Genomic DNA, 26,096 nt, shown 5'->3' with positions numbered 1-26,096 from the left:
GACGGGCTCCCGGGTGAGCGCCCGCCGTCGCCGTCGCCACGCGGTCCCACTCGGTGGCGAAGGGAGGCCGTGGCGCAGACCCACACCTGCTCGTGGAGTCTAGTGTACACACAGTGAGACCTTTGACCTATTAAAGCAAAAACGGGCAGACACCGGGACACTGGATTAAAGAGAAACCTGCACACCATGAACGAAAGGAGTATATTATCCGGGGGGGACACTGCAGGGGCCGCGGGCGCGCGGCCGCCGCGGGGCCGGGCGCGGCCGGGCCCGGCTTCACTCCGAGTCGCTGCTGTCGGAGCTCGAGCCGCTGGAGGTGCTGCTCCCGGACTCGGAGGAGCTGCTGCTGCTGAGCCGGGAAGGCCCTCCGGGGGCCGCCGCGCCCGATTTCTCTGCGGAAGAAGCGGGGGTGAGGGGCGCGCTCCCTCTCGGCCCGCCCACCCCGCGAGGTGGGCGCCTCCATCAACGCGGCCGTTCCGGAGAACCCACCGCGTCACGCCCCGCTCCATGCCACGACCCACGCACTTCCCGACCTGCCCACTTAGGACACGTGCACGCACGTTTATCTAAACGGACTGCGGCATTGCAAGGCATCTATCTGGTATCCCTTTAGGCCCCTGGCACGCAGCCCCTAAGACCCTTGGGACTCCCGAGGGGTAAGAAGGTTATTAACGAGGAGCTCCTCTGGGTCGCACCGGAGCTTACGCTAATGGGCGGCGCCGGCTGGGGCCCCGAGCTAGCCACCCCATGGCGCTGGTCCCAGGAAGAGCAAGCCCTTAGGAGGTGGGCACGGAGCCCCCGCGCCATCTCCCGGGGTCGGCGGGGGGGCCGTCCCCTGTCCCCCCCAGCCCTGTGCGCCTCTCACCCTAGCCACTGCCCCTTTGCTGCAAACCCTCACACCCTCTCCCAAGCTGCACGTGGGCCAGCTGAGGCGGGACCGTGGGGACCCACGCGCTGCGCCCGCAGGTCAGCGGTGCGGGAGGTCCTGGGGGCGGGGCCCCTACTCCGCGGGGTCTGCACTGACCCGAGCAGACCGTGTCAGCCAGACGGGGCGCCGCGTACCTTTCCTGGCGGGCTTCCTGCCGCTCAGCTGGCCGCTGACGTCCTGCAGCCGCTTCTCCAGCTCCTTCTTCTTCTCCTGGGCCAGCTCCTCCTTCGACTTGGCCGCCTGCTTCTTCCCGCTCGTCGCTGCGGGAGGAGGAGGAGCGGGATGCTGGGGCGGGGAGGCAGGCCGCCAGCCACCAAGGGCACCCCTCCCAACCCTTGCCTGACCCCTAGGGACGCCTGCCTGTCCTGTGCCCTTGTCACGTGTGGCCTTCCCTTTAACTCACAAACTGAGACAAAAGCACAGACGGGACGTGCGGGCTCGGTGACCCCGTGGAAGGGCAGAGCTGCGGCTCAAGGCCGCGACCCTCCGCCACGTGGTGCTCCCCTGCATGGCCACAGCAATGCCCCGGCCTCCACGGTGCACCTGGCCCCCCACCCGAGGCCACAGGGGACTTACGGAGGGTCACTGACCCCTCCATCTGTGACAACGCAGCTGCCGCCTCAGTGAGGGAGGACCAGGTGCCCCGAGGGGGGCCACAGGCAGGCTCAGGAGTCCTGGGTGGTCCTCGGCTGCTGCCTGCCCTCCTGCCACCTCAGGGCTGCCCCGGACCTGCCCTTCCCCTCGCTCCCCACAGCCCCCGTCCCCGTCCGTGAGCCTGAGGCAGCGCTGCATCCCTCCTGGGACGCTCTGGACCCTCGACCCCAGTTGAAAGGGAGCTAGTGCCCCCTGGCAGGGGCCCCAAATGCAGAATCACTCAGGAGAGCTTGTGGCAAGGACCTTAACTGCACTTGAGTGGGGGCTGGTGGCCAACGGGGGATCCTGGCTGCCCCCCTGGCTGGGGAGGGTGTGGGTCGAGCCATGGCCTCTGTCCCCAGCTGAGCAGACAGGCAGGACCAGGGACAAGGGCTGCCTGCCCCCCTACCCCCTGCAGAGAACGGGGCGGCAGGCAGGAGGGGAGGGGCCGCGTGGGCCCAGCTCTGTGCACGACTTACGGAGCGGCTTCCGTTGCTTCTTCTGCAAACAGGACCTGACGTATCTCTCGAGCTCCCGCAGGGTGGTGGGCTTCAGGGTCTCGAAGTCGATCTCGATCTCGTCCGGGTTCGAGTCCCTGAGCGAGGGCTCCCGGGACTGGATGATGTGCACCACCCGGCCCAGCTTCTCCCCGGGCAGCCGGTTGATGTCCAGGCTCAGCTGCCGCTTCTCGTCGTAGCTCATGGGCAGGCCCTCCTCCTCCTCCTCCGAGTCGTAGGAGGCCGACGCCTGCTTGCCGCCCTTCTTCGGCTGTCTGAGGCAGAAGGCGGGCAGCGTCGCGGCGTGGAGCCCTTGTCCCCCGCCCACGGAGCCCCCGCCCCCATGCCCCTGCCCTGCGGCCAGAGCCGAGGCTGCTCCCAGCGGGGGGGCTTCCAGGCCTCACCCAGAAAACAGCTGTGCTCCCTGCCCCAGCGCCACCTTGGACTCAGCAAGTTGGAACCGCTTTCCGCATTCAAATAACCCAAAAGGCGCAGGTGGAGGGACAGAGGAAGGAAAAAGAGGCACCAACAGGACGAAATGAACCGGTAAACCGAGACCCAAGAGGCGTGACCACTACGATACATATAAACAGTCTGAACGCACCCGTTAAATCAAAGAGATGAGCAGGTTCGTATAACAAACAAGACCTGACTTACGGGCGACCTGTGCCAACCCCACTTTAAATGTAATGGCAGAAATCAGTTAAAAAAAAAGAGGAAAAAATTGACCATGTAAACACTCATCGAAAGGAAGCTGCCCAGCTCTGCTCACTCCCAACGAAGGAGACTTCAGAAAAAGGGACGTCATCAGGAAAAAGAAAGGCCCCTGTGCAGTGACAGCCGTCACCCGACCAAGAGGACATCACAGGCCCAAACGTGTGCGCATCTGAGACCCCACTTCCTTCCAAGCCTACGGAGCAGAAACCAGCGCAGCTAAAGGGGGCGGGGCAAGGCCCGCAGCGGAACCTGGAGACCTCGGCGGTGTTCTCCCGGGAATTGACAAAACAAACAGGTCGGCAACAGGGGGGACCCCAGCCATCGTGCCCCGGACTCGCCCGACGGGCACGGGCTGTCTGGGTGGGCGGCCTCTTCCCCTGGCGTTTTCCCCACGCGCCTCCAGCAGCCGAGGGTGCACGTTTTCCCCAAGGGCGCGGGGAACCCTCCCCGATCCTGGGCCACAAAACAAACCCTAACAGGTGTGAAACCGGTAACTGAAGCAACTGCAGCGTTTCTAGAAAACCCCCCGCATATCTGGAAATCGGACGATGCGCGGCTGACGCGCCCACGGGCACGGAGGGGAGGGAGGACCAAGGGAAGCACGGTGCGTCAGGTGTGCGGCAGGCGGCGAAGGCAGCGTGCAGACGGGGCTGGACGGCATGACGCGTGGGGAAAGGGCCCTACTCGGACCCCGAAGCCTGTACTTGCAGCAGCGGCTGGAAAAAGGAGAGCAAACCAGCCCAAAGCTGGCAAAAGGAAACGGTAAGTAAAAGCAAGGCCAGGAAGGAAAAAATGCTGAGAGAGAAAAGCCAGTGAAATCCAACGCTGCGTGAAACCGCACCGCCGCTGTCCGGACTCACCAGGACGGAGACACAACTAACCGGCGTCGGGAATGAGAGGAGGGACAGCCGGGCCGGGCCCCACGGACACAACACCATTTGGGTGACACGCGGCTCCATCTTAAAGGGCACAGCGCCCCAAACTCACCCAGCAAGAAACCGATACCCCGACTAACCCTCCATCTGGTAAGAGAACTGGATTCAGCGTTAAGCGCCTTCCAGGACCGGCGGCCCCAGACGCGGGCTGGTCCACGGGCGAGTTCTACCACCTGCTGAAGAACTAAGACCAGACAATGCAGGAGGAGGGACGGTTCCCCCGTCATTTTCGAGGCTGGCATCAGACTGACACCAAACCTGGACAGGCCGTCCGACAAACCCTGACTTCCCCTGCCCTTCCAGAAGGAGGAGAGGGAGGGAGCGAAACCCTTGGCCTCCGCCAAGGACGCCCCACCGTGCTGCCGGGAGCAGGCCTGACCCTTCTGCCACCCACACGTTCTCAAAGCTGCCTGCAGCCCCTCCACGGCCCCCGGACCTCACCAGCCCGCAGGCCCACGGTCGCCTCCAGGGGCAGCCTCTCCTCCTCTCCCGCTCCCACCCACAGGCCGGGGTCTGACCGACACCCCTCCATGCGCCCAAAGGATAAAACGCAACACCCCGGGCAAAGCCAACCTCGGTCACCTCAGCCCACCTCCTCCCAACCTCAGAGGCGCCAACCCGCCCATATCCCCACAAGGGTTCCCAACTCCCAGAACCATGTCCCAACTCTGCGGGCAAGCTGGGTCCTGGGCGGCTGCCACTCCTCCTCCGGGAAGCCTTCCTCCTGCCCTGCCCGGAGAGGCGCCCCCGCCCCCGCCCCTCCCACTGCTGGCCCTGCTTGTTGGTGGCAGCACCTGGCCACCGAGGATGGGCCACAGCCACCCTCTGCTACCAGGCTCACGGCAGTGAAGCGCCCAGAGCCCACATCACCAAGCCCAATGACTCCAAATTAAACTCAGGCCCAGATCAGCAAAGTGTCCCCAAAGCCTCAAGATGCCAAGGTGTCCACAGAAAGCTGAGCGGCACCCCCAGAGCCACCTCCTTCCCGGCCGCCCCTCAAGGGGGCCAACAAGGACCACGGACCCCAGGGGCTGGGCCACACCCAGCACTGCTCACGGAGCCCGAACCCCCGCGGCACGCGGCGCAGGGCTCGCCAGGGCCCACCTGCTGGCCGCAGCCGTGCTGTTGGTCTGCTTGGTGGGCGCCTTCTTCTGCTGGGCCTGCTTGCCGGGCGGGGCGGCCTTGGCCTTCTTCTCGTCCTCGGACCTGGCCTTGTGCCGCTCCTTGTCCTTGTCCTTGTCCTTCTTTCTCTTCTCCTTCTCCTTCTTCTCCTTCTTCCTCTTTGGCTTGTTCACGGGGGCCTGAGACAGGGCGGCCAGCTGCTCATGCACGGCCTTCAGCTGGAAGAGAGCAGGCAGCTGAGCGGGGCTCCGCGGGACACACGGGCCCAGAGCCACGCTCTGCGCCCCCTGTCCAGCGGGGGGTGGGGGGGATGACGACCGCTGGCCAATCACGGGGCCTGGGCCTCCTCGGGTAAGGCGCCCCGTCGCGGGCGGCTCGGACACCGCGAGGTCAGCCTGGTAAAATAAATACTCAGCCCGGGGCAGGTGGCGTTTTTCTCATTAGCTTTTATTTCTCAGGTGAGAGGAAGACAGAGGCTTCAAGGGCCGCACAAAGGAGACGCTTGGACAGCAGGTCTAGAGTGGCCACGGTCTAGAGCCGGCGCGTGCCTGCGGCGAGCCACGTGCTGTGCTCCTCGTTTCGGCAGCCCCCTGGGCTCCGGGGGCGACCGCGCCCCACACCGGGCAGGTGGGCAGCCACGTCTCCAGCCTCCGGCAGGTGCAGGGACACACGGGACGGCAGCCTGGCCTGACAGCGGCGCCTCAAGGCCGTCTTCCGGCAGCGTCCTGTCTAACGAGGCTCGGGTCAAAGGCAAACGCCCGCCCCTCTCTGGTGACCGCGCAGGGCCGTGTCTGCAGGCTGCTCTCTCCTCCCTGCCAGCGGCCCCGGAAACCCAGCCCCCGCGGGCCGCCAGCTCCTTCTCACGGGTCATCGTCAGAACAACTCAAATCAGAGGACACCGGTGGTCTGCGGCCGGGGCAGGATGGTCTCATTCCCGGGGCAGCCAGCACCCGGCCGCCACGGGCTGCTGGGGCCACTGCGTGACCTCCGCCCCCGCCTCCCTGCCAACAACCTTCCTGGGGCAGCCGAGGCCCGGGGGCTGGGGGAGGGGCGCGGGCGAGGCTCACCTGCTCCTGCAGCTCCGCCAGCCGGGTGGCCCGCTCCTCCTCCGAGTCCGAGCTGCCCGAGTCGGAGGAGCTCTCCTCGCTGCTGCGGCTGCTCTCTGTGCCCTTGCTCACGGCCGGGGCCGCGGGGGCGGGCGCCGCGGGCGCCTCTGCCGGCTCGTCCGGCATCTTGGCAAACCGCATCTCAAACACATCCTGGGGGGGAGCAGGGGCCACCTGAGGTCCTGGGTGCCCCCGGGGCGGCCCCTCGGAGGGGGCCCGTCGGCTCCCCGAGCAGCCACGCGAGCCCCCCGCGGGCCCGTGTCTCCTTCCCACCGGCAGGGCCCCGGCCCTGGGACACTGCACCTACAGCCACACAGCAGGGTGCTGTCCTCGGAGCACAGGCCTGTTATGGGGACCCTGGCCCTGGCCCCCAGCTCCTATGTCCCCACTTCTCAGTACTGCAGCGCCAGCCCTCACTCCATTACGCCCAGCAGTCGGCTCTTTAAAAGGCAAAGATGCTGTCCTATCATGACGGGCTCCCGAGAGCCCCTCGCAGGCCCGCGAAGGTCCCCGTGCCCTGGTGGCCCTGTCACCATCAGACAGGACGAGCGGCCCCCCCGCCGCTGCTATTAGGAGCACGAGGCAGCAGAGGCCACCGTCACCTGACACGCTGTGCACCAGCCCCCTCGCTGGCAGGCCTGGGACGCAGCCCCCACCCTGCACGCCCGGCACAGGGACTTGCTAAAACCTGCAGCCACCAAGGCCGCGGGAGAGCGGACGTCAGCCTTCCCTCCCCCTGTGTCTGGCTCCCTGCCTGCCCGACCTTAGCCTGCGGCTCCCAGGAGGCAGAGGAACCTGTTCATCACCAAGTGCCCGAGGCCATCAGGACAAATGTGTTGTGTGGATGAGGCGCCTGGTGTTCTCCCCACTGGATGTCCCCCAAGACACCTGTGTCCTTCCTAGGATCCGGCCCGGAGCTGCCGACCCCTCCAGTGCCCACAGGGACGCCCCCCGGCCCCCACCGAGAGCAGGGGGCTCACCTGCAGCTTCCGGGCCATTGCCACCACCTCGTGGTCAGGAGGGTTGTACTTGTAACAGTTGGAGAACATCAGCCGGATGTCGGCCGCAAAGCCCTGGGCGTCCGGGTACTCCCGGCTGTCCATCTTCTTCTGTAACACACAGGGACAGGGCATGAGGGGCACCGCCCCGCGTCCCCGCCGCGGCCGACCCCACGCGCACGGGACCTTCCGCGTGTGCACCGCCAGTCCCCATGACCCGAACACAAGAGCCCGGGGGTAGGGAGGACGGGGGCTGGAGGGCTGAAAGGGTGGGTCTGGTCCCCAGACAGACAGGCGCCCTGGCCGGCAAGCTGCTCAACGGGAAGTCCGGCTCCCGCAGCCCAGGCACCACCTGACCCCTTCCTCTCCTGAAGCGCCCAGCTCCGCACACGGGGTCATCTGGCCCATGCCACGGGCCCCGACCGCAGGGGCTCGGGGGAATGAGGAGCTTCTGGGAAACACTCCACCAACACTGGAGGGGGCCCTCGATTCACAAAACGACACTTGGCTTTTTCTCTGTGAAAATCCCGGTGCTGTCAGCCAGCCCAGCCCTCGCAGCAGCACCGGCCGGTCCCGGCGAGACAGTGGGGGAGGTGAGACAGAATCTGGCCACCAGCGCCGGTCACTGCGAGGTGGCGGCTCAGAAGGAGCTGGTGGGTTAGGAAAGGTGCAGGGGGCGTTCACTACTGTGACCAACAGATGCCCCTCTGCCAGCTCAGCTCAAGGCTTCAGGAGGGCGGGGCCCCCACAGCACCAGCCTCGGGGCCCCTCTAAAAGGCAGGAGTAGCCCTCGCTGGAGTGGCTCAGTGGACTGAGCACCGGCCTGCAAACCAAAGGGTCACTGGTTCAATTCCCAGTCAGAGCACAGGCCTGGGTGGCGGGCCAGGTCCCCAGTTGGGGGCATGCGAGAGGCAACCACACACACTGATGTTTCTCTCCCTCCCTTCCCCCTCTCTAAAAAGCAAATTAAATCTTAAAAAGAAAAGACCCCATCCCTGTCTCTTCACTCCCCAGGTCCAGGCCAGGTCCCATCTCAAGGGGATATGGGCCTGCATAGGGACAACGTGACCCCAGTGCCAGCACCCCACACCCCACTCAGACATGGTACACCTGGGAGCCCAGACTGCCACTACCCCCACGGTCAAAACCTGCCCGGGAAGAGGCGGCCGGAGCTGGGGTGAATCCAGAAAGAGACAGCCAACCGCTTCCAGGAATGACTGTGGCAGACGAGGGGAGGCCTGCGGTCCCCCCGACACTGTCTGCCTGACCTCTCGCGGCACCCCTCTGTGCATCTCGCTCCCGCAAGCTGAAGCGGCCCAACAAAAGCAGCTGCCGTGGCCAGGCTTCCCTGGGAGGCAGCACAGCCACAGGACTGCCCGTGTCCCCATCCAGGGAAGCAGGCACCTGCCCCCAATGGCAGGGAGAAGCTTGGAGAAGGTGGGGAAGCTGCCCTGTCAGCCAGACCTGCCAGATGGCAGCGGGCACTCCAAGCACCTCCCTGTCCCGGGTGGCCAGGCGCGTCTGGCCGGGAACCCATCACCACCCAGGGCAGGCGGCAGGAGGGCCTCCTCGCCCAACGTGACAGGGACCATCAACCGCTCCAGGATGGCAGGCAGGAAGGGAAGTGAAAGACGTGGGGAACCTGGGATCAAGAGACTGGGTGGCAACGAAGCTGCAAATTCAGGGACCAACGTGCAGAACACGCCCCGCCCCTGTGCAGGGCTGACCGGGGAGCCGGCAGGGCCCCGGCTCTGCTCTGGGCCACACCGCAGGCTGGCCGGAGACGCCAGCCCCCCGGGATGTGGGCAGGGGAGGGAGGGCCCAGGCCCGCCCGCCGCCCACAGACCTTGACAGTGCTGAGGTCCATCGGGTGCTTGATGATGTCGTGGTAGTCATGCAGCTCCAGGGCCTCGGCGTCCACCGGCTTGTAGAAGGGCCAGGCGTAGGCCGCGTGCTTCTTGGACAGCAGCTCCTTGAGGATGCTGTCACAGTGCCGCAGGTGCTCCGACAGCTTGCACTTCTTGCCCGCATGCTGTGGCACCTCGCCATCCTCCAGGTCCTTCTTGGGCGGCTTGATGGGCCGGCCCCCGCTCTCCCGCCGCGCCACCACCTTGGCCTGCTTGGGTTCCGACATCGGCAGGGGCGACTCACCACGGCTGGCAGTGATGGCGGATGTTGTGGGTGTGGTCGTGTCCGCTTTCCGCTTCACACCCTTTTTCTGTGACAGCAAAACCATGGTGAGCACCAGGACACGGCCCAGCCGTGCGCAGGTGGACGGTCACAGTGGCGCTTCTGGAGTGTCGATGACCCGCCAGGCACCGAGCGAAGCCATGCCATGCTCGGCTGCACCCATCCTCCCGGTTGCCCCCGCATGACGGGGGATGGAGGCTCAGGGGACCGCGTCGCCGGCCCAAGGTCACACAGCTGGTCATGGGGAGGCTGGACTGGGAACCTACGCCGGCTGCCCTCCCGTCCCCACGGCTCCACAGGCTCGCACACCCGAGCCAGGAAGTGCCGCATGCAGTTCACCCCCACCTCACCGGACCCCAGGCTGCACCACATCAGGGGCTCCAGAGTCAGGTGCGGCCCAGATGGCCCACAACCAGGATGCCACCAAGTGAGCCTGGGCTCAGGGACAGTGGAGACAGTGAAACTCCCAGACAAGGGTCTCCAGACAGATGCTCCAGGACAACTGTCTGGAGCTTGGGGGGCGGGGGCATGCCAGGCGGGGGCAGGACGCAGGCAGGCCCAGCAGCCGTGGGAGCAAGGACTGCGGCGCTGAGTGAGTGGACGGGTCTGGATTTGACCTTGAAGGCAGAGGGGGCCAGCTGGAGTGTGGGCAAGGGGAGCAAACGCTGACAGGCCCTCAGAGCCTTTAGGGGGCCGGTCCAGCGAGTGACAGGTCGGAGACCAGGACACGGGGCCGGGGCGAGGCCTCTCCAGGCCCTCGGGCATTGCAGCCACGTTCCAAAGTCTCGGCTCAGTGTGTCCCCTGACACCAGCTCAGCCGGCTCCCGCCCCTCAGAGCCACAAGCGCCCCGTAGGGGTCTGCAGTCCAGAGCGCCCCAGGGTTACCGTCCCGGGCTGGCAGGGGCACAGCCGGACATCCACAAATACTCCATGGGCACCCGCGGGACACCAAGCACGTGCCGCAGAGGCCCGGGCCGCTCTGGCCATGGCGAACAGGACATGCTCCAGAACCAGCCGGGCGCTGTGGGTGGCCTGGCCGGGCACCGCCCAGATGCGCAGGCGGTGAAGGCCGAGGTGAGAGAGCAACAGAGGTGGCGTGTTACCTTTGGGGAGCCATTAACCCTCTGAGCGCCTGCTTCCTCATCTGTAAGATGGGGGAACACTGCCTGCCCCAGGGGGTCGCTGTGAGGTCAAATCGGAGAGGGTGACACGTCAGGGTGTGCGTGGAACTGCGCGGCGCCGAGCGGGGACAGCAGTCCTCGCCAGCCCAGGCCGGGCAGGGAGCACCCGCGGGAGCCCAGCCGGGCCGGGACCAGCCCTGCCGCGGAAGCGCCCAGGCAAGCGGGGAGACGGACGTGCAGGTGCCCACGGTCCGGGCGCCAGATGCAGGTGGGGGCGCCTGACGGGCCGCCGCCCTCCCCACGCTGGCGGCTGGGAATCCGCGTGTGAGCGGGGGCAGGGCAGCCCCCCCCACTCCCCTTCCCCACGGGGCCCACGCCCTGCGAAGGCCAGGGCTGCGGGGCCCGGAAGCGGGGGTCCGAGTGCAGCCTGCCCTCACCAGCTGTGTGACCTGCAGCAACCTGAGCCTCGCTCTCCTCGTGGGTGCCAGGAACCGCGGCCCAACCCCGTGGGCACAGCGAGGACCGCTCCGCAGTCACATGCACCAGGCGCCCGGCGGGCGGGCGGTGGCCGGGGAAAGGCGGCAGAGGCCCCTCCTGCCCGAAGCCGGGACCCCTGGCCCGCCGTGAGCCCCTGGGACACTCACCTTGACAACGGGAGGCGTGGGAGGGACCACGGGGATGACGGGGGTCACAGGCGGAGGGGGGGCGGCCGCCGGGGGCACAGGGACAGATGTGACGTTTGCGGTGATAGTTGGCACAGGGGTGGCAGCAATGACGGGCGTCTGGGAGACAGTGGGGGGGACGTTCTGAAAGGGGGGTGCTGGGGAGACAGAGGACACAGCCGCCACGTGCTGGGTGCCTGGAAGAGAAGGGAAGGAGGTTGAGCAGACCAGGCTCTGCCAGGCAGACAGAGCAAACACAATGCTTCTGGAAGCTTCCAGACGGCACGGAGCCCCTCTTCCCAAGCCCACCGGCCCTGCATCTCGGCCACCTCCACGGGCCCGCCAAACTGACAGAGGCCTCCCGCCTCTGGCCAAGCCTCGCAGCCCGGTAGGTAGGCGCCAGGCCCGCACCCGAGAAATCAGGGCTAGCTCAGAGCCCCTGGTGACCACCTGAGTGGCGGACACGGAGCTGCCCTCCCACCCGGAGCCGCCATCTGCAAACTGGCACATCCCGCAGTGTCGGCGCCACGCCCAGCTGCCAGAGAAGACCCCAGGGCTCCCAGGGCTGAGCCACACCCTCACCGTGCGCCCCGACAGGTGACACGGCCCCCTCCTGCCTCAGAGAACGCGGGTCCTAAAGAGGCAAAGCCCCAGGAGGGGACAAAAGGGACGCCCAGGACTCCTGTCCAGGCTCCCGGAGAGGGGACCTCAGAGCCAGGGCCGGAGGAGCGGCACAGGGCAACGGCAAGCCCACGTCCTCCCCAGATGGCTGGATGGCAGGACTGGGTCAGCACCGAGGGTCACAGTGCCTCAGACCGCCTGCGGGCCACAGCCGAGTCCGGCTCCTGGAGCTCGTCTCCACCGCCCGGATTCCCCACGGGGAACCGAGACGCCCGCCAGCGGCCTGAGGGACAGAACGGCCACACCCGGCCGTCCCCCTTTACCTGCGCTCTGGGTTCCCGCAGCCGGCTTCCGGCCTTTGCCCTTTGGAGCGGGGGGTAATAGCTCAACTTCCTCCTGAGGCATCTGGGCCACTTTCTGCAGAAAAATTTTCTCTAAGGCCTGGGCCATTAGCACTATGTCATCTGTGGGCTAGAGACACAGGAGAGCGCAGGTTACAGGCCGGGAAGGGGACGCACCTTGCAGAAGACACCGCTGGCTGAGCTCAAGGAAAACCCGTGCTTAGAAAAGCCAGGAAACCACGGAGCCTGAGAGCCACCCTCGCCGCTCGCAGGGACCAGAGGAGAGCCTGTCGCCCGCCTCTACTCCGCCACGGTTAAAATAGACGCCGCACGGCCGGGGTGGGGTCCCAGGGAGCTCCCCCAATAGGCTCTTCGCTCTGAAAACCCTCCTGCGGACATTCCCCCGAGCCCTGGAGGCTCCACGTCATGAGGTGGCCACATGTGGGTGTTGCAACGCGCTCAGCCAGCGCTGCGGGCTATGCGGGCAGGCGCTGGAATGTCTGCCTGCACCGGCCTGTACTGGCCCCGTCAGTGCTTCTACAGGGAGGACATCTAGGCTCAAGGATGCGGATGCTTCACATTTTTGTGCTTACTTCTGACATTAGAGAGGGGAAGGGAGGCAGAGGATGGGGCACAGAAGTGCAGCTCGGCTGCCTTCCATATGCACCCCAACTGGGAACTGAACCCGCAGCCTTCAGGTTTGCGGGAGGACGCCCAGCCCACTGAGCCACACGGCCGGGGCCCTGGACAGAGACACCTCCAAGAGTTTGCTCTGTGCCACCTTCCCGTGAGGTGGCCCTCCGCTCCTCCAGGGGGAATGTGGCCCGTGAGAGGCTATGGCTCTTGGGAGGGCCAGTGTGTGGGGACCCCATGTAGGGACAGGGCCAGAGTGTGACCGTGTGATGTGCTGAGCCCAAGAGCTGCTGCCGAATGAATGCCCCGGCCACGCCCAGGTCCGCCCCGGCTGGTGGGCAGCCCCCAGGGGCCCCCGGGGCCCCTGCCACACACACCTCCGTACCTTGTTGTAAATATAACAGTTTGTAAACATGGTGTTGAAGTCTTGCATACATTCACTTGCGCTCCAATAGTAGTTGTTTTCTAGTCTCTTCTTAATAGTCCCCATATCCATCGGGTTTTTTATTATTTTATGATAATCCTAGGAGAGAGGTCATCAGAGGTGTTACCAACAGGTTCAACATGATCGCTGCGTAAACCCCAAGGGCAGGGAGCGCGCCTTCTCAGCGGTGGAGCGGGGCACCGGGGCACCCGGCCGGGCCCAAGGCAGGCGGGCGTGCGACCTGGGGCCGGCACGCAGCCAGCACCGGACCTCCCGCCTGGCCAGGGCACTACCTGCAGGGGCTTCTCGGAGGGGCACAGAGCTGGGAGCCGAAGCTGCTTTACGCTCTGGAGACGGGGCCCCAGTCCCCGCCCGGGAGCCAAACCTCGTCCAAGGGCCCACAGGCGAGCAGGACTGAGCCGGGCCCACGACCCAGCTCCCAAGTGCTGGCAGCTACGACACTCAGGGTTCTCTATGGGGGTCCAAAGGAGCGCCAGCGGGGGTGGCGGGCCCTGGAGAGCACAGTGGACCCCGAGTGCAGAAGGCCACGGGGACAGAGCGCACGTGGGTGAGCCCAGGGGCCTCCGCGCACCTGCGGGCGGCCGCCCTCCCTCCTCCCATGCCCCCACACGGCCCCTCCTGCTCCCCGGTCACTGGCTCCAGCCATCCTGGCGCTGCAGGCCCGGGCTGTGCCTGGCTGACCGGCACCAGCCGTGCCAAGGCCAGAAGGGGAGCCCCCGGCGTCGGGGCGGTGGGCACTCACGGGCAGGTTCAGCTTGACGGCGTCCACGGGCTGGTAGAAGGGCCAGGCGAACTGGTGCTTCCACAGCGTCTTCACCACCACGTTCTGCATGTACTGCAGCTGGTTGGTCTTGCGGCCGGGCTTGGAGGGGTTGGAGACCTCCGGCGGGGGCGGGTTCCCGGGGCCCGGGGCCCCCGGCATCCCCGCGGGGCCGGCCGTCGCCACGCTGGACATCCTCCAGGGCTCACTCACTGGCCGTCACAGCAGCGGCTCGGGGAGGCCCTCGCTTCCTCCGTGCGGCCCGCAGAGGCGCGGCATCCCATTTCCAGGTCGGACCAGGCAGCACCTGCGGGGGGAGGGCACAGGGGGAACGGACGGTCACCTCGGGCCCCCGCACTCCCGTGTCCTCACGGCAGAACCGCCTGCCTTGGCCCAGTCAACCCTCACCTCCACAGAACCACCTTCTGCTGCTTCCAAGCTGGGGGACAGGTGACCACAGGAGCCCCTGCCACCTGGGCAGGTGAGGAAGCACGAGGGTGGAGAGGCAGCTGCCAACCAGGAGGGCGTCCAGGACCCGACGGGGCTCACTGCCCACGACCACCTGCCTGGGCTGAGCTACGCTGTCCTTGGCTGGGTCAGTTCTTAGGAAGCATCACAGCCGGAGGACTAGAACAGGAACCCCACGTAGCCAAGCCTGGCAGGCACGCCCATCCTGAGGCGGCCACCACGCAAGCCGGGTTCTACTGTAACCACGAGAACCGAGCGCGGCGCTGTGTTTGTGATGGCAGCCAGGCTGTGACACCGCCGGCCCCCAGCCAATAGGGAGGGCGGGCCTGACCCACACGCCCAGGGGCTGGGTCGGGGGGCGAGTGCAGGCCTCACCGCCCCACTGGGCAGAGCCGCAACCCCGAGTGTCGCCAGAGACCAACTCAAGCCAAGGGGGGGTACTGCACAGTGGAAGAACGTGCAGGACACCCCCACACCTCGAAGGTGGGGACCAGGCCCCCCTTTCACCTGCAGGACAGGTAGACGGGGGCCGCACGTGGAGCCGACGTCAGGGGCACCTGTGTGCACTGCCACGTTTCAGCTTTCAGACGGGTCAGGGCTGGTGGCAATGCCCAGCACGTGAGGGGCCAGGCGGCCATCGGGGAGGACCAGCCACTCCACAACGTGCAGAAGTCGACCAGTGACACCTGGAGACTCTCCCGAGCGGCTCAGTGCCTCGGCGGCTTGCACACTGCCATGGGGAGGTGGGCACCACGGCCACGGGCACACGCCACGGTCAAGGCCGTCCCCCCGTGCTGGCTGCGAAACACTGCCCAGCACCCTGCCCTTCCCCCCACCGCAGCTCAGAGTGAAAAGGCAGGGTCCGCGAGGCTCATAGGGCCACGGCCGGCACGTGTCCAGCCAATGGGTGCCCCCCAGCCGTGGGGACTGCATATGCAATGGGGTACCCCTCTTCTGCAAAGGCGGATGCCACCCCAACACCTCCACTGAAGCAGAGGGCACCCAACAGCCACAGACGCCTGCAAATACCTGTCCCCTGTCAGGGTGGCAGGGCCGGCCTCCCACCTCTCACGGTTCCCTCCCAGCTTGGCGTTTGTCCCCGGCACTAGCTCGGCAGGGAGGAAGGGCGGCCAGAGTGTAAGAGGGTGTGGGGTCCACAAGCCCCTTCCATCCCAGGTGCTAGGTAGGACCCGCCGCCCCGGAAAGGCCAGCGGGGAAATGCCCCTGGTACGCCCCACTGGGAGAGGAAGAACAAGAGGGCTCCCAGGCCATGAAACAGCTCAGGCCACCCCACCCTGCCCTCTGGGGCAGCGAACAGAGCAAAGAGGTCACGTGGTTTCTGCCGGAGCACATGCAGCGTCACCGCTTCCAGTGGGACCAGGCCACGGTGGACACGGGCAGAGCCCCCCCGGACGCTTCCCCAGACCAGAGCGCGACGCCGCAGGTGCAGACAAGAGCAAGGGGGACCTGCCCTGACGGCACGGCTCCGCGGGCCGGGCATCGTCCTGCAAAGCAAAAGGTCGCTGGTTCGGCTCCCAGTCAGGGCACAGCCTGGACTGCGGGCCGGGCCTGGTTGGGGGCTTTCGAGAGGCAACCGATCAAGGTCTCTCTTGCACACGGATGTTTCTCTCCCTCTTTCTCCCTCCCTTCCCCTCTCTGAAAATAAATACATAAAATCCTAAAAAACAAACAACAAAAGGAGACCCGCAGGCCGTCTGGGGGTCCTTGGCAGGAGGCAGCGTGATGACAGGCACCTGGGCACCGCGGACCCCACCCACGCGCACGCTGGGCCCCGGGGCTGCCTCCCTCTTCCTGCTCTGTCAGCCCAGCAGGCACCCAACAGGGGAGACCCGAGGGCGCACCCCAAGAGGGACCACTCAGGGCAACCGCACCGTGGTCGGGGCCTGGTCTCAGCGGGCTCCGGCCCCCGGGGTCCAGCCGGCCGCGGCCGCACTTCCCGGCCTGCCCGCCCGGTGCCGTCCCACACAGAGCAGCTGTCCTGGCCCCGCGGCCTGGGTGGGGTATCAAGGCCACATTCCAAGACCCGGAAGGGAAGTGCAGCTTCCAGAAAGAAATGGAAACTTGGACCAGCACGGACCCTCCGCGGGGGTCGGCCCTGACCCAACAATCGGTAACGGCCAAACAGACAAAGGGGCGTGGAGGTCAAAACTCCACAGAGGCCAGACTGCCATGGAGCCAGCACCGTGGGGGCCGTGGTCCCTGCCTGTCCTTTCAGGCACAGCTTCTCTCTGTGACGCAGGGCTGACACCAGGGCCTGGCCCCAACCGCATACCCTGCGCAGCGTGACACTCAGGCCAGGGCTCAGCCCAGCACCTCCGGCCAGACCTCCGCTCCCCACGCAGGCCCTGAGGTCAGGACCCTGTGCCTCCCCAGCCCGGCCCCCAGCACCACGGTGACCGCAGGGTTGCGACCAGTCCCCGAGGACACCAGGCAGCGCCCCCTTGCCCAGCCCGAGGTCTGAGCCAAACTGCAGGTGACACCAAGGGACAGTGAGGCGCGCCCCTGACACCGGCCACACCTGGGCTCAGACCCAGCCCCCTCGCCCCCGGTCACCCTCGCGGGCTCACGGCCTGCCCAGCCCCAGCCCCGTGCCACCTGCTGCAGGGGAAGCGAAGGGCGTGTCCTCTGCCAGAGAAACTGCCCACCTCTGGCCTCGACGGGAGATGGGGAGATGGATGCTGTGCTTATGACATTCTGAAGCCCTCACCTGTCAGACACAGACACTGAGGGGCTCGCGAGCAAGACGGGTCTGGGGTTTGCGGCCCCACAATGGGGGTGCATGGGAAAACGAGTGGGGTCTGGAGCAAGCACGGCACCGGCCGCTGAGTCCCCTGGGCGCGCAACGACCCGCCTCCCTCTGCGTCCCCACCGCAAGGAGAGGGGGAGCCATTTTCGTTGGGTGCTCTAGACCCTGCACCCCACCCCCCTTGCCTGGCAAGGAAGAGGACCTCCGTGTGGGGGGGATACAGATGGAGCAGCCCTGCCTGGCCCTTGGCAAAAGGGGAGGGTGCCTCTTCAGGGGGGCAGCACACAGGAGCAGAACTTCCCCGGCATGGGAGCCCCTGGCGGCCCCTTGGCACCGGCCGGCTGGAAGCCGCGCGCCAGAACGCAGCGGTGCTCTGCGTCACCTCGGGCCCGGCCCCCACGGCAGCCACTTGGCCCCAGAAAGCCCGATTCACAGACACCGCCGCCCTGGAGCGCCAGCCCTCCTGGTCACGGTCATGGTGGCAGGACTCCAGGGTGGCACGGCCCAGCCCCTGCGGGGAAGCAGGGCTCCCTCGGGGACAGCCCAGTGCTGGCAGGGACCTTCCTGGGCTCCGGTCCCGTGCCTAGACCAAGGACTGCCTCAGGCGCAGCAGGGCAAGGAGGGGGGCCAGCTCCTCAGAGGGAAACCGCCACTCCAAGAAGTGCCCCCCGTCAGGGATGGGTCGGTGCCCGCAAATCTGGGGAAAGTCAGGCACCTGCCTTCCACACAAGAGGATCCGAAACCGCCCAGAGCGGAAACAGACAAACCACAAAGCCCTCAAACAACTGAGCGAAAAATCCCAGGCCCGGGGTTCTGGCAAGATCCTGAGGGACAGACCCCGAAGGCCACATGGAGGTTTCCAAAGTGGGTGGCCAGGAGAGGGGGGCTGCACGCTGGCCACCCTGCCCTCCAGGTCACCACCCTCCCCGCCTGTCCCCCCCACACGAAGGCCAGGTGAGGGAGCCTGAGTCCCCCGGCTGCAAGGTGGTGCTGGCCTGGGGGCCACCTGCCCCCTCCCCCCAGGGGACCTGGGACCCGACCCTAACACAGAAACCCAGCCCGTCCCCTCGCTCAGCCCAGAGGGGTCCGTCAGTGTTCGGGACAAACGGGCAGTGGGTGGGGACCCGTGGCCAGTGCTACAGTGAGAACAGCCAGGAAACCCGGCAGCAGCTGCACTGGCCCTCCTGCCACCCGCCAGGCCTGGGCATGGCCGCAGGCAGAGCTGGGGCCCTGGGACAGCCAGCCCCCAGGGGTGACAGGGAATGCTGGCCACCAGGCACTGGACGGGGGAGGCCTGGAAGCCGGGCCAGGAGCCCTGACGAGGCCACGGCTGGGGGAGCAACATGCAGGAGCCGGGGTCACGGAAGGGCAGGGGTTGGAGGGGGGCGCAGGCCAAAGGGACCCCAGGAAGCTCCTAGCGGGGTGATGTCCGAGGGCCTGATGTGGCATCTGTGTCACGTCCAGGGAGGGGAGGAGGTGTGTGGGGTACACTGCAGAGGGAAGCAGAAAGCCGGGGAGCAAACACCTATCTCAGGAGGCGGGCCCAGGGGAGGTGGGGGTCACGTGAGCCTCAGGGGCACAAAGGCCACCCAGCTAGCGGGAGGCCGGCCCCCCGAACAAGGCCGTCACCACGGCCCCGACCCCTGCCACACTTCCCAGAACCCTCTCAACAACGCCGCCAGGGCGCGGGGTTGCGGCTGCAGGAAGGGGGCCGTGTGATGGCGGCCCCGGAGCCTCGGGCCCCGGGAAACAGGATCCAGGCGAGCAGGGCAGCTTCGGTGACAGACGGAGCCAACTGCTCCCTCTGTGGGGCCAGGGGCGGGGGCGCCGGGCAGCCAGGCGGGGAGCGCCGGGGCGGGCGGGAGGGCAGGGAGGCAGGCGCGGGCTGTGGAGCACACCCCACCAGGCAGGAAATGGTGTCACCACACTGTCACCCGCGGGGCCTCCGCCGCAGCAGGGTGGCCCCGACGAGGGCCCCACGCTCACACACCTGCGCGCCAACAGCAGGACCCGACCGCGGGAGCCCCGTCCCAGCCCGTGTGAGGACAACTGTGAAAACACCCAGAACACTTGGCAGCCGTGCGGTGACCCTCCTGCCACAGCACCAGGCCTGGGCATGGCCGCAGGCGGAGCTGGGGGTCCTGGGACAGCCGCCCCGACGGGTGGTAGGGGTTCTGGTCCCCAGGCCCCAGATGGAGGTGCTTCCAGACACAGAGGGGAAGGTGGGCCTGGAGGGTGGGCCGGGGCCAGACCAGGGGCATTCCCCCAGGTCTGCAGGACTGCCCTGAGGCACGGGGCCAGGCCACGGGTGGGTGGGCAGCCGTGGGGCCCTTCCTACACCCGCCATGTCCTCGCCGCTCAGCACCCACTGCGCCTGCGGGACCCAGGCACCGAGCACGCCCACCTCAGGCTTCCTTTCTCCCCAGGACGTCCGCCCAGCACGGGCCCAGACACCCAGGACAGGGGACCCCCAGCCCTGCTGAGCAAAGCTTGCCCTCGCCCTCACATCTGCAGCCGGGGTCGCTCCCTGGGAGCCCGGGCGCCACACGTGCACCCCTGCAGGGCACCGCCCCAAGGCCAGGCGGCAAATGACCTCTTCACAGGCCAGGAGGGGGCAAGGGACCCGCAGCCCGCAGCCCGCAGGAGGGAAGGGAGGTGGGGCAGACACGTCATCCCGGATTGGGCCGAGGACAACCATCGCCTCCGGGCCAGGCGGTTCAGCTCATGCGGGTCTTGCTCATGTGGGCCCAGCCCTGCAGGGACAAACGCTCCGCATGCCTGAGGTTCCAAGGAGCCCGGCGCCTCCCAGAACAAAGCTACAGCTGGGTCTGCCTGGCGCCAGCGTGGGCAGTGACAGGACCGGAGCTGGGAGCGCGCTGGGGTCCCTCTCCTCCTGGACAGCCCACCAGGAGCAAAGCCATGTCTCCCACGAGGCCACTCTATACACCGCCAGCACCCCGGCCTGTGTGCAAAACCGGTGCCCAGGAAGGTCACTGCCACACGCCCCACGGCCCTGCTCCCCACTCGTCCTACACCACAGTCTTGCCCTGCCCGTCCGAGCTCATCCCCCAGGATTAGAGGGTGAGCGTGTGGCCACCCTCACCACAAAGACCAGGGACCTGAGGCATCCGGCGGCCCCCCACTTGCTCAGGGGTGGGGTGCAGGCTGGCACCTGGGCCAGGCCCTCGTCCCTGTTCCTGCCCATCCAAACGGAACACCTGCCCACGCGGCACCCGGCCCAGGCGTGCGCAGCCTGAGAACTGTTGTCCCCAGAGGGCCTCTGTCCTCTCCTCAGACCCCTGGCAGGAGCCCCCAGAAGGAGGTCTCTGACCCTATCACCCACTTAAAGGATGAGAAGTGAAGCCCAGAAAGCAGGGTCCCGGGGCTGGGAAGCCTTGGGGCCGAGAGGCACAGAGGTGGGGGAGACGGCCGGGAGCCCTAGGATGGCCCAGCCCTCGGTACCTAGGGGCTTTGTCAGGTTGTCAGCCGCCCCCCCCAACACAGACGGGCACTCCGGGGTCCACACCTTTCCAAAACAGGAGCATGTTTCCTCCTGACCACCAGGAAGGTCCAAAGCCTGGCACCCTGGAGAGTGAACAGGGCAGCCCCACGCACAGGGAGTGCCAGGTGGTCCCGTCTGTCGCCCATCCCGTGACAATGCCGACCCACGGGCTCCTGGGGGGGCCCCCACCTGCGTATCACTGAAGCTGTCTCCACCAGGCCTGGGATGCTCGAACGCCCATCCACACGCAGGTCTGCCAAGAGACTCCCGCGGGCTTCACTGACTGCCGCCCCTTCTGCCGCTCACCGGCCCGCGTGGGGGGCTCCCGTCACCCCAGACAACAGAGACACCATCCTGGAGAGGACGGCCTGGAGGCACACGGCGGGGGTGGGGGGACGCGGCGCGCCTTATCTGGAGCCTGCAGCCAGCAGAGCCCAGCTCCGGGCGGGCACCAGGATGCCCAGTCACCGTTCTCAGGACGGACACCCCCAAGCCCAGCTCCCCTCGACAGCGCAGTGCCTGTGGCTTGGCTGCCCCCACCCTGGCCCCGCCATCACCACCCTAAAGGTCACTTCTGGTGACCAAGCCGTCACAGGCCAGAAACCTGCCTAAGGGACACAACCCGTCACCACCCTGAGGGACATTTCCCAAGGAGCTGGGCTCGCACTTGCCCCAACTCCTCCTGGACTCTGATCATGGTCCCAGCATACCGGGGGCCTGCAGCAAGGAGGGAGGGGGCTCCCCCCAGAGCCGCTTTTGGCCACCCTAACTCGAGGCGGGCTGAGAACAACTGACGCCGCGACGGAAAACAGCCTACGGCCGTCTCCTTGTCCCTGCACCAAACCGCCTATCTGTCGAGACCCCCAAGTGTGGCTGTGCCTTTAAGAGCCCCCTGCTTCTCTGATGCCAGGAGCCCGGGTACCCCGGACAGGGTGCAGGTGTCCAAGGGCCTCATGACCATAGGGACACTGAGAAGGCTCGAGGTGCCAGCCCCCAGCTGGCCTCTGGGTAGTGACCAGTACCCCTGACCCAAACGCCCATTGATGTCTATAAATAAGGGGGCACGGCCCCACCAAGTTCCCAGGAGGCAAGTCTCCTTCGAGAGCAAGGCAGGCTTCAGCTGGGTGCCAGCCTCCCGGCGCGCGGGGTGTGGGCTCCCCACGATTTCAGCCTGACCATCCCATCCGTGAGGGAGACAAGACTGCCCCCCACACCAAGGCGCCTGCAGAGCGGCCTCAGGCAAGGTCCCATCTGCAGGGGTGCTCCAGAGGGATGCGCTGTGGGTCTGGGGGGCCCCGCGCCCCACCCGACGGAAGCTCCCCACGGGCCCATGAAGGAACGCTGCTCTCCCAACGAGAACAGCGCCCAGCAGCAGGAGAGAGGAAGTCAGCCAGCCAGCCTCCCCTCCAGGGCGCGGGGCGCAGGGCACCCGCTGCGACCTGTGGGTCCTCCCCGCTCTGGGGGCCTCGGGCCAGCGCTGCCGCCGCCGAGAACCAGGAAGTGGCTGTGCACCCCGCCACCGGCGGCTGGCGACGCGCCAGCCTGCAGGAAGAGGGCACAGGAAGATGGCAAGCAGGGCGGCTCACGTTTTCACAACCCCCCACTTTCACTTTCTGCCCCTGGCTGCTAGACTCCGTGAGTCAAAAGTGGGGAGAGTTTACAAACCCCCTTATGCAAAGCTCACCTCCCCGGCACGCGGCGGCTGCTGTTGAAGAAAAGCAATTACTCCACTTCCCCAAAACAAAACAAACATCACAGCCGTGCCAACTGCCCGCCCCCACAAAGCGCTTTACACCCCTCCTCCCTGGACCCCCGTAAAGAGGCAGCCTCTAAGGAGCCGCTCGGAGGCGAGTTTCCAGACGCCCGGGCCCAGAAAGGGCGCCCCCGCCACCCCCCGTTACGAGAAAGGCTCCCGGGTCCTGGCGAGTCCGATCCCGCTGCTTTGTGCTCAACCTCTCCGATCGGTAGTCACCAGCGCACAGCAAGGCCCCGCTAACACGGCAAACACAGACCTTTATTTGCGAAGGAAAGGCCCGCCTTCGGCGCGGCGGGGGAGGGGCGGTAAAGGAGTTCCTAACTCCAGAGGGCTCACCCTAGCCGGGTCTCAAGCGCGTTTCTGGGTCCCCCTGGAAAGCGCAACGCGCCCCCCACAGAAGCAGGCCAGACCAGGCAGCCTTGCACCGGTCCAGGCTTCCGAGGGCCACTCCGGACCCCGCAACAGAGGCCCCATTTTGAAGCAAAGAACAAGGGAGACAGAACTTTCCTCCCGGGTCTCACTCCGCGGGGCGGGCTGGGGGCAGGGCGCGGAGGGGAGGGGCCCCTCTAGCCGGGTAGTTCGTGCACTGAACACTCCCTCAACTTTTATCTTTCCAAGACTACCCCTGGCCCGAGAGGGGGCCCGCAAGGCTTCCACCGGGCCCTGCCCCATAGGAGCAACTGGTGGAGACAGGATCCGCCTTTCTCCGAGCCCCCAGCTCTATTGTCGGGGCGCCCACTGGGACATGTGCGCATCGGAGGTTTGGGGTGACACTTCTGCCCGATGGGCTCGTAGCATGCTGTCACGCCATGCCCACCCCGAGTCGGAAACAGAGGGAACACCCCAGTTCCTCCCGATCCACCTCGACCTAGCCTGGATTAAGCGTTTTCAAGGCTGATTGCCAAAACGGGAACTGCGTCTCCTCCTGGCCTGACTTGCAACCCCCCTGCCAAGGGGCTCCGAGTCTGCAGTGGGCCCCGAACTCTGGGAAGGCGCTGCCCCGAGCCACGCCACCGGCTCCTGGGCGGCCACGCGGGGCCGGGGCTCGGGCCTGGCCTCGCCCCCCGCCGGGCTGCGCTGACTGCCCCAGCACGAAGCTCGCAGCGGCGGCAAGGAAAGTGGCGCCAGAGCGCACGACGCGGCCCGGGACGCGCCGCGCACGGCACCCGCTGCGTCCTCCCCGATTTCCCTCTACAAAAGATGGCGGGCAGAGGAAAGGGGGAAAAAAATCCCTTCCGTGAGGCAGGGCGCACCGAAGGCTGGCTGGCGCGGGGCGCGCAGGCCGTGCCAACTCCAAGCTGCGCGCCCCGGCAGCAGCGACGCCCCCGAGCCCGGGACTCGGGCGGCCGGGAGGGAGCGGGAGGAGGGCGGAGGGGAGGGGGCCCGGAGGCTGCCGCGCTTTGTTGCATCGTGGCCGCGCACAAAGGCGGCGGCAGCGGCGGCCCGGGTGCCCAGGTCCCCCGACGCACCGGCGGCCTGCGCTGGGGGGCACGGGGGCCGCGCTGCCTGGCCCGCCCGGCCCGCCGCCGCCCGCGCCGCCCGCCGCCCCGTGCGCGCAAGGAAGCAAGAGAAAGGCGTACTTGGCCTCGGCGGCTCCGGCGGCCGTCCCCTCCCGGCCCGCGCGGCCGGCTCCTCTTTGGCTCGCCGGCCCCGGCAGCATAATAGACGCGCCGGAGCCGAGCAGGGCTCATGCGCTGCGCCGCGGCGCCTGGCGGGAGTCGTAGTCCGTGGCCGGGACCGCGCCAAGGTTGCCCAGGGGAGGCCATGGCGCGCGGACTACATGTCCCGGCCCCGCCGGCGCCGCGCCCCACCCCACCCCGCACACCCTCCGCCCCCGGACCCTGCCGCGAGCGGGCCCGGGCCAGGGAGACGCGCCGGGGCGGGGCGCCCGCCCACCCGTCTGACCCCGACGGTGAGGCGGGGACCCCGGGCGGCCCTCCCTCCAGCCCAGGAGACGTGTGCCTCGGGCGAATTTCCTGGTGGCCCCCTGAGGCGTGGAAAAGGCGGGAGCACGGCCATCGCCCGCCAGCCTACTCGCCGATACCCCGCACCCACCCGGGGACTCCTAGCCTAGGTTACGGAGCCACCCTGGAGCTGGGCCGCACACTGCCGGGGCGGCGCACACCTGCGGAGCGTCCTTGTTTGTAAACAATCCGCGCTCCTAATTAGCCTGGCGGGCTCGCGGGCGCACGGGCGCGCGTGCGGGAGGGCCGGGGCGGGGCGTCAGGGCGCGCGCAGGGGCGGCCCCGCCCGGGGAGGGGCTGCGCTCAACCGCGCCCCCATCTACCCGCCTCCCTTTATCCCTCTACCCCACTGGCCTATTGTACCCACAAGGGCTGTGGGCCGGGAGCCCCCAGTGCCCTGACTGACGCGGCGCTGGGCCGGTTCCTTCCTCTGCCTGGGGACCTTGCCCCTAGACTCAGTTTCCCCACCTGCCCAGGGAGGATAGGCATGAGTCCAAGGTCCCTAACCCGAGATTCCAGCAGTGGGCCACTAAGGCACAAACAAGGACACTGGCCCTTGCTCTATACTTTCAAAGGCTCCCCTAGGAGCTTGTTTAGGTGGCAATTACTCGGCTGTATAAATAAGTACCTTTTTATTCAGCTATAACTCAAGGTAGCCTCACGTCGTGTGTATTAGACACCCCCCCCCCCATAAAAACGTCAGAAACAGCCCATTTTCCTTGGTGCTCACTGGACCTGAGCTACACGGTGGAGTTTCTTCGTGTTGGCTGGACCCATCCCAAGCCCCTGGGGTCACTCGGTGTATTTGAGGTGGAGCAAGAGCTCCACTCCCCAAAACACACATGTCTTTATGACGAGTACTGAAGAAGGGAGTGGGCCAGGCCCATACGCAGCCCTGCGGGACAGGTGGGCCGCCCAAGGCTTGCAGGAGGGCCAGCCGTGGTTCTGGGCCACAGAACCAACGCCAGGAGGGTCGGTGCCGAAGCCCAGGGTCCTGGGAAACAGTTTGCTGGAAAGGCCCAGACGTCCCTAGCCTCCCCGCGGTCTCCTGCTGGGTGTCCAGGACGCCTCACAGCTCTTAGCAAGGCTCTGGGGGAGGGCTCTGGCTGGGGAAGGCCTTTGCCTCTATAGGTGCCCAGGGGCAAAAGGTCAGGGAAGGTGAGGGCCTGTGGACAGGCTCCTTGGAACCACCGGCCTGGCTGCATCCCTCCCAGGTCTGGGTTTGGTCCCCACTCACACACTTCCACTTCACCTCCACGGCCTTGTCCCGTCCTGCCATCTGGGGCTCATTCTCTTGGATACCTGGGCACACTGGCCATCAGGATGGGCCACTTAATAACTTAAAAAGATCCCCTTTCACTTCCCCCCACTCCAAAACAGAGAGCCTCTGCCCCTGGCCTTGACCTCGCCTAAGCATCCCTGACGGGCAAGGCAGTCAAGGCTGCAGACCGAATGCCCAGGACACTGATGGCCCTCCTTGGGCCTCCCCCTGACTAGAGGAGTCCCCCATGGTGACATGGCCGACATCTGGACAATCCCTTCCCCTGGCCCACTGGTCCTGCCCGCCCGCTCATGTCAGCCCCGGTGGCTTTGTGGAGTGACCGTCGCTGGGGCTGGAGCCGTCGGAGCAGAGTCTGCAAGAGCAATGTGACCTGTGCTTGCACTTAGCCATCTCAGCCCCTGCGTGGGTGGCCCGCCCTGGGGCTTCTCGGGAAGCAGGGCTGCCTTAGGAAGGGCCTTGGGGGACTCTGATTGTCCCCACCAGCCACTCTTCTCTTCCCAGGCTCTCGGAGTTTCACGCCACTGAGGCTGGGCCCCAGCAACGGCTGTTCAGTCTCTCTGAGGGTTTCCTCCTCTGTCAACAGGGGCAAAAATAGGGCCTGATGCTCCGAGTGGGGGAGGGGAGGGGACAGATGGGAAAGGTGGGGCT

At 66.9% G+C, this 26,096-nt stretch overlaps 1 protein-coding gene across 1 annotated transcript; it reads right to left on the bottom strand.

Annotated features, from left to right (window-relative positions):
• Positions 1-100: 100 nt before the first annotated feature.
• On the bottom strand, positions 101-23,885 carry BRD3 (bromodomain containing 3). The gene is made up of 12 exons (XM_090274994.1): positions 23,783-23,885; positions 13,692-14,016; positions 12,890-13,027; positions 11,854-12,001; positions 10,892-11,106; positions 8,783-9,154; positions 6,919-7,044; positions 5,900-6,091; positions 4,815-5,050; positions 2,043-2,333; positions 1,063-1,208; positions 101-392 (listed from the first exon to the last, which is right to left on the bottom strand). Exons 2-12 carry the CDS (start codon positions 13,902-13,904, stop codon positions 277-279), a joined length of 2,193 nt encoding a protein of 730 aa, XP_090131120.1. The 5' UTR covers positions 13,905-14,016; positions 23,783-23,885; the 3' UTR covers positions 101-276.
• Between the last annotated feature and the right edge of the window lie 2,211 nt (positions 23,886-26,096).

This window comes from Furipterus horrens, unplaced genomic scaffold, assembly GCF_987537825.1.
Source record: "Furipterus horrens unplaced genomic scaffold, mFurHor1.1.pri manual_scaffold_4, whole genome shotgun sequence".
Classification (NCBI taxonomy): domain Eukaryota; kingdom Metazoa; phylum Chordata; class Mammalia; order Chiroptera; family Furipteridae; genus Furipterus; species Furipterus horrens.
Note: the sequence above shows the minus strand (reverse complement) of the source record. Positions and strands in the feature narration are given on the sequence as shown.

Bases quoted from the DNA above. Each gene is read 5' to 3' on its own strand.
- BRD3 (XM_090274994.1), bottom strand. From the start codon at position 13,904: ATGTCCAGCGTGGCGACGGCCGGCCCCGCGGGGATGCCGGGGGCCCCG. The intron at 12,002-12,889 runs GTACGGAGGTGT...CTGTGTCTCTAG, and splicing joins ACTGTTATATTTACAACAAG to CCCACAGATGACATAGTGCT. The intron at 7,045-8,782 runs GTCTGTGGGCGG...GTGTTACAGAAG, and splicing joins TGGACCTCAGCACTGTCAAG to AAGATGGACAGCCGGGAGTA.